A 12,707-nucleotide genomic window follows, 5' to 3' on the forward strand; every position below is an offset into this window, starting at 1 on the left:
AAATAAAATAAGTAGAATAAAAAAAAAGAATAAAAATAAAATAATAATAATAAGAAGAAAATTTTAAAAATAATAATAAGAAAAAAGGAAATAGACAACCTATGCAATTCTGTCCTCACATAGATAATTATCCAGCTGACCTTTGAATTTCCCCAAACTGTCAGCCTCTACCACACGTGTAGATAACTTATTCCAGTAATTTATAACTCACTGGCTAAAATAAAACTTCCTGCAATCCAGGCTAAACATCTCCCACCCATAACTTGCAATTATGGCCCCTAGTTCTAGAATCATTTATAACTGTGAAAATTTCTTCCTCATTAATTTTACTTATTCCTCTCAGAGCCTTAAACGCTTCAATCAAAATCTGCTCTAAGGTGCCTAGTTTCCAAGCTCTGCAACCCACATATTCAAAGTCTTTCCTCATATGGACACCCTTTTGGCGATCTCACCAAGCGAGTTACCTGTCTTTCGACCCTTTCAAGAAGTACAATGTCTTTTTTTAGATGTGGTCTCCATACATGAACAGAGTATTCCAAGTGTTGTCTAGCAATAGCCATTATATAATGGGATTATGACATCATTATTACTACTATCAATTGTACAAAAAATCATTCATAGGACACCGTGGGCTCTCCTTGCAAACTGTCTACAATGCTCGAAGAACTTCTTGTCTGACCGTATCATAACATCCAAGCTCCGTTCCTCCACTACTAGCGTTAGTTCACCTCCACTAATTGTATAAGTTATTTTGGGATTACTGTTCCCCAGGTGCAATACCTTACACTGCTGGATTAAAGCATAGGTGCCATTTTTCTGACCATCCCTGAAGTCTATCTAGGTCACACTGAAGAAGCTCTGCTTGGCGGTGATCATTAATTACTCCACCAATCTTTACATCACATGCAAATTTAGACATCGCATCATCTATCCCTTCATCGATGTCATTTATGAAAATCAAAAACAACAGTGGTCCCAACACTGATCCTCAGGGAACCCGACTTCTTACCTCAACCCAATCTGAGGAATAACCATTTATCACAACCCCCTGCCTCCAGCCCCGAACCCATCTGGCTATCCACTAAGGATTTTCCCAATGATTCAAACCTGTTCCAACTTATAAAGTAACTGCTCATGTGTGCTGAGTCAAATGATTTGCTGAAATCCAAATAAACAATGTTAATTATTCCTAAGTCCAACACTTGAGTGAACCTGTCAAAATAACTAACCAGATTAGTTAAATGTGATTTTCCCTTTACAAAACCATGCTGAGTATCTTAGAATTCCATTTCTATCTAAATGATCTTGAATTCTACCCTTGATCATTGTCTTCATGATTTTCCCTATTACTGAAGTTAGACTAAGCGGCCGGTAATTTCTCACTTCACTCTTGGAACCACCCTTATGTATTGGAGTTGTTTAAAATATAAATAAAATAGCTGTTATTTAAAATGTTTTCTCTGAATTCTCTGCAGAAAATTCCAGAAATGTCTCTTAATTATCACAGAATTTGGGAAAAATTCAATTCATGATTAAGGTAAACCTAATTATATGATGTATTGATTGACATATCTTTGCTTTACTTCCATGTGCTTTTCTATAATTGGTAATATGCTCTGGCTTTGTGATATCGATGCATTGTCTGGAATAAGATTGTCTACAATTAAACTTCATTTTTTGTGCAGCGAGTGCTCCTGTTACTGGTAAAGTGTATGTTGAAGTGTGCATTTTTTAAATTTGCTCCCTGACAGGTCTATAGGGAGTTTTAATTTTCAAAAATTAATTAAAAATATGTTTTTAATATAGGACATGGATTTTTCACAGTTATAGTAGTATGAGCTTATGTCGCATCAGCCAAAAAAAAAAAAAAAAAACACACAATTTCACACATCCATTTGAATTTATTTAAGCTATCAATTTCCACAACAACAGATGGAAGTTTGTTCCAGCAATCAACAACCTGCTGGCTAAAGGCAAATTTCTGCACATCTATTCTATAACTGTCTTTCCTCAGTTTGAATTTATGCTTTCCCAGGTACATTATCTGAGCAAGCAGAAAAATCCCATGGACCATGCTCAACCCATTCCAGGCCTTATACACCTCGCAGGTGCCTAGTGTCCAGCCGCTGCAGTTGCAGAATTTAAGCTTTTCTTGGTAAGACCATCCCTTTGTTCTCCTCAACAATCTTGTTGCCCTTCTCTGTACTCGTTCTAGCAACTCTACATCCTTTCTAAAATGAGGCCTCCAGACTCAATGTGTAGCCTGACCATTGCCTTACAAAGGGATAATCACCTCCTTTTACCTACTATCAAAATTCCTGTATATTAATAACAATACCCCATGAATTGCTCTGGTAGCCTGTCCGCACTGTTCAGAAAACTTCATATCTGACTACACAATTACTCCCAGGTCTTTTCCATTTTCTACCACCTTCACTGTAATCACACAGTTGGTACATTTCTCTGGGGTTACTTCTACCCATAAGCAGTACTTTGAATTTGTCAATGTTAAACTTTGGTTGCCACTTCTCAGCCCATCTGCACAACTTTTCTAGATCCTGTTGTAGTAGCACACTGGCATTACTGTCATTAACAACCCTGCCAATACTTGGATATTAAGCCTAATATACCTTCATTAGTATCATTGATAAATATACAAAACAACAGTGGGCCCAACACTGAACCTTGGGGACTCCACTAATAACATTAGTCTGCGAAGATCAGCATCTGTTGCTTACCACTCTGTCTTTTCCCACTCATCTGTCCCTTTTATCCATTGTAGCAACTTGCCATTAATACCATACTGCTCCAGTTTGTACGGTAGTCTTCCATGCACAACAGTATCAAAAGCTTTCCTGAAATCCAAGTATATGATATCAAAATTATTTTTTGCATCCAGTACCTTTGTAACCACATCATAGTATCCAATCAGATTTGTCAGACAAGTCTTTCCCTTACCAAACCAATGCTGTGTCTGAATTATTACTACAGTCTTGTCTAGATGATCCTGTAATGTGATTTCATTATTTTCCCCAGAATAGAAGTTAAATTTAACTATCTGTAATTACTCATGTCACCCTTTGAACCCACTTTGTGAATTGGGGATACATTTGCACATCTTCAGTCCATGGGACTTCCCCTGAGTCCAAGGATGCTCTCATAATTATGGCTAATGGTTTGCTTACTTCCTTTTCCGCCTCCTTTAATATAACTCGATATATTCCATCCACCCCGGGTGCCTTTCTTATGTTTTACCTAAACAATTTCTCCACTTTGCTCTCATTTATTACAAAATCATTAAGCTCCCTGTTAGAATTTAATAAGCTTCTGTCCTTCACTTCCCTAAAGAATCCTCATGTGTGAATGTAGATGTAAATATTCATTCAATTTGTCAGCTGTATGAGCAGGATCATCAACAGTCGAACCATCGATATCAAGTGAACCAATCTGATTCACCCCCTTCCTTCTAGAGTTTATATAAGTAAAGTGGTCCTTTCTGTTTTTCTTAGCATCCTTTGCTACAGATGTCTCGTAATGTGCTTTCGCTTGCCTAATCTCATTTGTGACTTGATTATAGACTGGCTTATATCTACCCTAGGCGTATGTGTCACCTGATAATTTATATGTGTACCATGCATTTTTCTTATCTGCCACAAGTCTCTTTAGTTCATCTATCATCCATTTTGGCCTAAACCTTGAACAGTATTTCTTAATCGGTATGAAAAGCCTAGTAGCTCCCACGATTAATTTCTTGAAATCTTTCCATTTAGAATATGCTGTTGGTTACATCATCAGTTGGTCCCACTGTACAGAATTTAAAAACTGTCTGAGACCACTGTAATCACCTTTACAAAAGCAAAAACTCTTCAACCTTTTCCCCTGGCAGACATACCCTGGTCTTTTTCCACCTATCCTTTTTATACAATATATATTACCTGTCTTCCTGACCATAGAGTCACTGAAAATAACTAACTCCTGTGGGGCCAGTGCATTATGCCTTGGAGATTGCTGCTGTGTTTACTAATGCAGAAGAATGCACTCTGGTGTTGAGTTGGGTAGCTGAGAACATGATGGGTGCCACACTTTAATACCTTCGAGGGTCTACCCGACTCTTCAAAGTCTCATAAGCACCCATCAGAATGCTGCTATCTAATTTCTTGACACTCTCTGAACTTAGCACACACAATGACGTCCTCCTTGGCTAGATCATGTCCTGTTCCAGAAATTTCCGCAAACATTTCACAAGTTGCATATTTTTTTAGGCTGCAGTGATGTGTTGGAGAATCGCCCCCTCGATCTTCCCTGAGTCACAGTACTCCTGCTGCTTTGTGTCCTGGCGCGTCCGTAGCCAGGTGGGAAGGAGCAGCAGTGCGTAGCACACGCTTCTTGATTAGACCGTGGTTCGAGCCCGTCACCACCAAATACGGAGGATGCGGAAAGGTCAGGGAATGACCACTGCATATACCGGAGCAATATGGCCTTAGTTGCTAATGCTCCTAAAAAAAACCAAATAACAAATAACTTTGTGTCCATTGCTTTGCTGCTCTAGATTCCTAAATGCAAAGATTGAAAATATAGGTGGCATTGAACAAATGAACAATTTTGAATTTTGCTGATTTTTTTAAAAAAATTTTTGTGCACAGAAGAATTTCAAATTTTTGTATGCCTCACTCAGGGTTAAGCAACAGGCCAGGCTTTTTTTTTATTTTATTTATTTTTTAATTATTTCCCTTGAAATTTCTGTGGTTCCTTTAGAAGTTCAGTGCAAATTTAGAAGCAATTTTTATTTTAGCTTCTCAAATTAAACATTTATGAATTGTTATAGATTCTAAATAGTTGAACTGCATTATGAGAAAAAATCTATATCAACGAGCAGGTTTAATAGATGTTTTTTTCTCTTTTAATTACATATTTTCTTGATGCAATTAAGATATAAGAGTTTATTTTATTTATTATATGTTGGAACAATTGTTTTCTGTATTTGAATATTCACTGGATAAATCTTTTTATTGTGAGTTAACTTGGATGACCAAACTTCAATTTTATGATCCTTGTACTGTGACTGCCTGTTATTGACAATTTTTGTAGTGCTATTGGTGCTTAATTAAATTTAGTCACCAAGTAGCATATCACTGTAATATTTATTAATTAGATAGTAATACTGTTTTCTGTTTTGATGAGTAATTTATTTTTCTGTAGTTCAAATATCCAGTCATGTAGCCCTGTAGTTTAGTTCTCAATGTTTCATGGTCTGTATTCTTGTTTTAGAAAATTAGGCATTTTTAGTGTATTTAGTATTATTATGAATATCTCCAGATGACATCCAGCTGTCATTCTTCTCAGCAAAACTGTTAGCTTTCCATACGCTATAACAGAATGGGCTGAGGTTAAGTTTTGCAATGGTCAGCTAACAGCTGACCATTGCAAAATGCACTGCACCACAGCTGCAGTACGTTTTGCATTTTAAAAAAAAAATTTTTTTTTTTATATTATTATTATTTTGTGGACGTAAAATAGAACCAGTCCTGAGTTTTCTCGATTTGTGAGATACAGTAGAACCTCACAAATCGAGAAAACTCAGGAACTGTACCCTGTTTGGACCTTCGAAATTTCCAGATTTTGGGTGGTCGTATTATTGTCAAAAAAAAAAAAAAAAAATTATGTAATGAAACTTTATTGCATAGCCGCCAACTTCCTGGATGTATGATGGATAATCCATCATTTGTACTCAATTTGACCCTTCTCCGTCTCACAGTTGTAGTACAGTTGGTGACAGAGTGTCTCCGTCTTTTGGCAAAAACTTGGTTTTTCTCTATCTTTTTCTTTTCACAAAAAAATAATAAAACTACTTTAAAATTGGATTATTTAAAAAAGTTCATGAATTTCTGCTTATTTTTTATTAACAAATTGGCTGCTTGTTTTTTAGCAATGTCTTTCAATAAGATACCAAAGAAATATGAAGTAAAACACACACACACACACACACACACACACACACACACACACACACACACACACACACACACACACACACACACACACACACACAAAATTTTACATGTATTGTAAAATCTGAAAAAGGTATAGGTAATACGTTTGCCTTATATAAAGGATACCCAAAGCATCTTACAAAAATAAGAGTTTATATCAAGGAACAAAAATAGTAATAGATACAGGTAATAAATTAACAGAAGAAAGTATAATAAATCAATGAGTTAGACAGGGATGTAGCTTGTTACCAATGCTGTTTAACATATATATCGAGGATATGATATGTAAATGGAAAAAAGAAATTAATACAGGTATATATTTAAATACAAAGAATAGGATTAATACACTGTTATTTGCAGATGATCAAGTAATTATTCAAGATAGTGAAGATAATTTACAAAGAGCAGTATTTAAGTTAAACCAAATAACAGAAGAATATAAAGTTAAAATATCAACGATGAAAACTAGAACAATGGCTTTTAAAGGGAAAAATACGGTGAGAACAAAAATAGTTATAGACAATAAAATATTAGAACAAGTAAAACATTTTAAATATCTAGGATGTGATATAACATATGATGTCAAAGAAGATATGAACCAGATGTATTCTAGATTCCAAAATTTCAAAATATATGTGGAACAATAAAAAGAACTCTGGCTAAGAAAACAAGGAAAGAAACAAAATTGAAATTTTACAAAGTAATGGCAATACCAACAGTTCTTTATGGTTCTGAAACATGGATACCGGAACAAAGAGACATTAATAGAATACAAGCTGCAGAAATGAAATTTTTAAGATATGGATGTGCAGATAAGGATGTACAAAATTAGATAAAATACCAAACGTAAATATTAGAAAGGAATTAAAAATTTACTCAATTAATGGAAAAATTATAGAATATAGACAAAGATGGAAAGAACATCTAGAAAGAATGGAAGATAATAGATTCTCCAAATTAGCTTATACATATAGAGCAAAAGGAAAAAGGGACAGCGGAAGACCAAAGAAAAGATGGGCAGACCTCTTCGAAATCGGAACAGGCGGATCGCCTAATCCATGAAGGTAGATAAGATAAGATTGTATATAGGTGTAATTTTTCAATTTTAAGTGGTAGGAAACTGTTTCAAAAGTATTTGCAAAAAATATTAGAATGTATTCTAGATTCCAAAATGAGGGCAAAAAAAAAAAAAAAAAAAAATGTCATAAGAATATGTCTGATTCTGTATGGCTACAGAGTTATGGTCGTTTGTATTTTATAAAATAATTTTTTATGTTAGAAGCATCTCATTATTATTTATTAATTTAATAAATAATGATAATAAGCTGTGTTTTATTTGTTTAATTTTTTTTGCCATTCAAAATCTGTAGGCATTTTTAAAATTCAGCCATAGTACCGTAACGTTTCAGAAGTGGATGCATGTTTTGTTGAATTTCCCCCCACCAGAATTTTTTGCACATATTTTTGAAGTAACCTGTTTATTGCATGCCATTTCTCTCTGTTAGTGTTTGAAATACCGACTCCTTGCAAAATTATCATTTCTGTATTTATATGCAGCAGAAGAAAGTTGTTCAGCATCATTTATTCATTTTTGTGAAAAATTTATGTAAATTGAAAATTAGTGACAAAAGTCACTAATTCCAATGTGTGCCATTTACAGAAAAGTTGTGTTTAGTACCATTTCATATAATATTTATAAGTATTAAAATATTTTTATTTGATGTCTGATTGTATTTTCGATTTAATCAATACAGAACAGCTGACCATATAATTCATTTTGTTTGATTAGAAAAATTTGGGAAAAAATGTAACTCATGGACACTTTTTTAGGTTTTTGCTCTAGTATTGATTCTTTAGAAGGGATGTCTGCACACCCACCTCACATTCAACAGGCAGTCTCAAAATACACTCCATTTTGAATTTTTCAGAATTTTTTTATTTTACACACAGCGTTTGCCAAAAAACTTTTTGTTTTGTTTTATTTATTTTTAAAAGTTTAAAGGTATATTATCTCAAGAGTCAGTTTTTCTTATGTTTGTCAAAGTTAATTTCATTTTTATATTACAAGCTTACTCATACTTAAGTTAAATGTATTTAGTCTAATGAAGGAAGAGGCAAAAAATGAAGAAAATGAAAAACTTTAATGGGTAGACAATAAAAAATTAAAGAACTACTAGTAATTTCATTTTTTTATGATATCATAAAAAGCATAAAATATGTCTTAAATGGCATATAAATGTATGACTGTTAATTAGCAAATCAAAAATTTTTAGGTTCTGATGGATATGTTTTACCAAGATGAAGATGTTCCTTTAAGTATTGAAGAAGAGCCTACACGACGCACGTCTTTAACATATGATGAAGTTGTAAAAGATTTAATTCATGAAGAAAGGCAACATATAAGAGATTTAAATATGATAATTAAAGTTTTTCGTGAACCACTGGCAAAAATATTTCCAGAGAGTAAGGTGAGTTTCTTAAAAGATAAAATTTAGTTAATGGTATACAGCATATATGCATACAGTATGTGCAATGCTATATAATATACAATTCATATAATGTTCTATATAATATGATTTTAATGTATATACTTTACAGTAAAACCCCATTACAATAAATTCTCATGAGTACATGAATCACTTCATTACAGGAAAATATCATTGAAATGAATAGTACTAAACATTATTTCAAAAATATAATTAGTATAAAATGTAAATAAATTCTACTGCAATTTACTACTATAAAATTAGTAATCTGCTTTTTTTTTTACATAAATATCAATTTTAAAATGAATAACTAAGTAAAAATATTTTTTCAGAGTTTTGTTTTGAAAACGTACTATTTATAATACATTAATACATACACTGAGTGGACAGAAATTATGGGACACGTACCTAGTAATGAGTAGGCCCACCTTTTGTCCCGATAAGGGCAGTCACACACAGCAAGGCATTGAGTCCACTAGTTCACGAAAGCGTTCCACAGGTATTTCCATCCATCTTGCTGCACTGCTGTCCATAATTCTGTTGCATTCCTGGGTGAAGGATCCAAAGCTCGAACAGATCTTTCCACAGCATCCTAAAAAGGGCGCCTCCGTAGCCAGGTGGGAAGGAGCAGCAGTGCGTAGCACATGCTTCTTGATTAGACCGGGGTTCGAGCCCGTCACCACCAAATACGGAGGATGCGGAAAGGTCAGGGAATGACCACCGCATATCCCGGAGCAATATGGCCTTAAGTTGCTAATGCTCCTAAAAACTAAATAACAAACAAACAGCATCCTAAAGATACTCCACACCTCATTTCCGCTGAACGAGGAGGCCATTCCATGGTGGTAAAATCTGTGGAATGCTCTTAGAATCATGTTTTAGTCACCACGGTTCTATGGGGAGGCACATTGTCCTGCTGGAAGAGTCCATTGCCCTGTGGATGCATGATGACCATGAAGGGATGCAGATGGTCTGCAAGGATGGACACTTAACTTGGACCATTTAGAGATGCATCTAGATGTACAAGAGGTCCCAATGTGTGTGCCAGCTGAACACGCCCCAGACCATTACTAACCATCCACCTGCCTGAACAGTTCCTTGTTGACATGATGGGTGCAAAGCTTTGTGTGGTTTCTGCCAGATACACACCCTTCTGTCTAGGTATAACTGGAAACTGGTCTCATCGGACCAGACCCATCTCCAATCATCCAAGGTCCAGTGCTGATGTTCTTTCACCCAGTTGAGGCATAGAATCCTGTGTCGTGGTATTAGCAATGAGACTCTGGAGGTTCGGCAGCTCCCATAACCTATTGCAGCTAATGTTTGCCTGATGGTCTTGGTGGTGATGTTTCTGGGCCTTCCATTGTTGAAGTGGACTATGATCTATGCCACCATCACTCTTTGGTTGGCTGAAGCAATGCGAGACAGATGTCGATGGTGACGTTCATCCACCACCTTTCTCCACCTGCAGCACTGTTGGAGATGAGATGTTATTCCGGAAGTGGCATATTCCCAATAGACTCTTGATACTGTTGAGCAGGGATAGTGCAATTTCTGTACCACCTCCGTGATAGTGACCCATGCTTCAGGCACCCACTATCATCCTACTTTCAAAGTCAGTTAATTCATGACATTTATCCATACTGACATCGAATTACTGTCTACATGAATGCAGTGATGCAGTGTACCTATATACCTGCCAAGTGGTTGGTTCATCCACTAACGAGAGGGGTGACAGTGTCGCATTGCTCAGGAACCAGGTATCCCATAAATTCTATCCTATCAGTGTATTAATATCTGAAAATTTCACATATTAATACATTAATATATGAAATTTTCATGTTGTTTGTTTTTGATGCATAACATTTTCCTCCTATATTAATATAAAAATTTAACTTTAGTGCAATCAAAAATGTGGTTACTGCAGGGGCATTTTATATATATAAAATGCCCTATATACAGGGTGTCTCAAAAATATTGGTACAAACATTTATGGGAGGTAAGTAACATCTAAAGGAATGTGAATCGCACAGGAACCCAGCAGAGGCACAAGAAGCAGAAATGACACAAGACATTAATTAGTGGCAAACATTTTTTTGACATAATATTAACAATGGAGTACGAGATAGATGCATTTCACGATGTTACAACAGATGCTCGAAGGTTCCACCATGAGACACGATGCATGCGTGACACCGACACAGCATAGATTGGCAGACAGGGTCGAACACATTTGGAGTTTCTTTGACAGTAGCAGCAGTGCAGATGCGTCTCACCATGAGATCCATTTCCGTCTCCACAGGCGATTCATACACGATAGATTTGAGGGCCCACAAAAGGAAATCAAGGCTCGATAAATCAGGTGAACGTGTGGGCCAGACAACGGGTCCACCATGGCCAATCCATCGATGCCCAAAATGCCTGTTCAAATGGTCATGAACACACCTTCCATAATGGGCAGGTACCCTGTTATGTTGAAACTAAATGTTGCGGCGCACATTTGCTGGAACATCGTCAAGTAACCCTGGTAGAACTTGTTCAAGAAAGATCCGATATTTAGTGGAGTTCATGCGGGATGGTAACAGGGCCGACTAAGCAGTCACCGACGAAACCTGCCCACATATTATTGCGAAGCGATGTTGTGCAGCATGGGGGCGCGCACCGTGTGGGTTGTCGTGAGCCCACACATGAGAATTGTGCTGATTGAATAAGCCTCATCCGTGAACAAAACATTGGCTGGAAAATTCAAGTCTTGAACACTGTCTTGGAGAAACCACTGCGCAAAAGCCACACGTGCAGGATGATTTTGAAGGAGCAGCAGCTGAACCCTTTGGAAATGAAAGGGGTATAAGGAATCATCGTGCCAGACACACTGTGCACTGCAATGAGACACTCCTAAGGCAGAGGCAATGGCACGTGTGCTGGTAGTAGGATTATTGTGGACGGCATTCAACACACTTTCTTCCATGGCAGGATTTCACATTGAACGTGGTCTGCCCGCACTACTCCTGTTACCTCTAAATGACCCATAATCACACAAATTTTGATGCACATGCGCAAACAAACGGTGGTCCGGTACATGTCTGTCTGGGAATCATTCTCCATAAATTCGTTGAACGGCTCGTCCATTGCCCTCTGCTAATCCATACACTAGGTACATGTCTGCCAGCTCACAGTTCGTATATCGATGCATACTCTTCGTGCGGCGACTACTGCTTGAATGAGTAAACCGGAAATTTTACCTCTCGTCAACTGATGAACAGCTCTGTGTACCGACTTACGGTGACGTTTCCGGTTATGGGTTCCTATGCGATTCGCATTCCTTTAGATGTTACCTACCTCTCCTAAACGTTTGTACCAATATTTTTGAGACACCCTGTATATTTAAAAAATAATAAATTACAAATTTAAATAATTTCAGTAATATAAAATTTTATATATATATATGATGAAGACCTGTAACATTAAAGGCAGCGAATGGTGTTGACTAATTGAGACATGTTCAGACTTATTTGGAAAAGGGCAATGGATGGAGAATCCATGGGAATATCTATATCATAACTTCTGGCTCTCTGAATTTACTACAAAGACTATTTTTTACTTGAGTTGGCCACTCTTTGATTCACCATCATAATATAGTTAAGGACACGGAATTACAGACATTTCCTGGTCCATTCAAGAAATTAATCGTGGATGCTACTAAAAGTTTCATACCTATTAAGAAATATTGTTCAAGGATTATGCCTAAATGGTTATCAAATGAACTAATGAGACTCGTAACAGAGAAGAAAAATGCACGGGATGCATATAAATTATCAAGCGACTCAGAAGCCTATGGCAGATATCAGCTAGTCTGTAATGAGGCCACAAAGGAGGTTAGGCAAGCGTACGCAGATTACGAGAAATCCTTGGCAAAAGATGCTAAGAAAAACAGCAAGGATTTCTTTACTTATATAAACTCTAAAAGGAAGGGGATAAATCTGATTGGTCCACTTGACATCAATGGTTCGACTGTTGATGATCATGCTCAGATAGCAAACAAACTGAATGAGTATTTTGCCTCTACATTCACACATGAGGAATTATTAAGGTTTGAAAATGGCAAAAGGTTATCAAATTGTAGCAGGATATTTAATGATTTTGTAATAACTGAGAGCAAAGTGGAGGAGAAATTGTTGAAGTTAAACATAAGAAAAGCATCTGGGGTGGATGGGATCTATACAGTTATATT

General features: G+C 36.3%; 1 protein-coding gene across 2 annotated transcripts in view; it reads left to right on the forward strand.

Moving 5' to 3' along the window:
• The window catches only part of Sos (Son of sevenless guanine nucleotide exchange factor), a 669,490-nt gene that overhangs the window by 131,213 nt on the left and 525,570 nt on the right, over positions 1-12,707 (forward strand). For both annotated transcript variants that reach the window (XM_090376631.1, XM_090376632.1), the window contains exon 5: positions 8,264-8,458. In XM_090376631.1, the coding sequence (XP_090232757.1) occupies positions 8,264-8,458 (195 nt within the window). The remainder of the gene's footprint in view (positions 1-8,263; positions 8,459-12,707) is intronic.

Source organism: Mastigoproctus giganteus, chromosome 6 (genome assembly GCF_048544385.1).
Source record: "Mastigoproctus giganteus isolate SK-2022 chromosome 6, ASM4854438v1, whole genome shotgun sequence".
NCBI lineage: Eukaryota > Metazoa > Arthropoda > Arachnida > Uropygi > Thelyphonidae > Mastigoproctus > Mastigoproctus giganteus.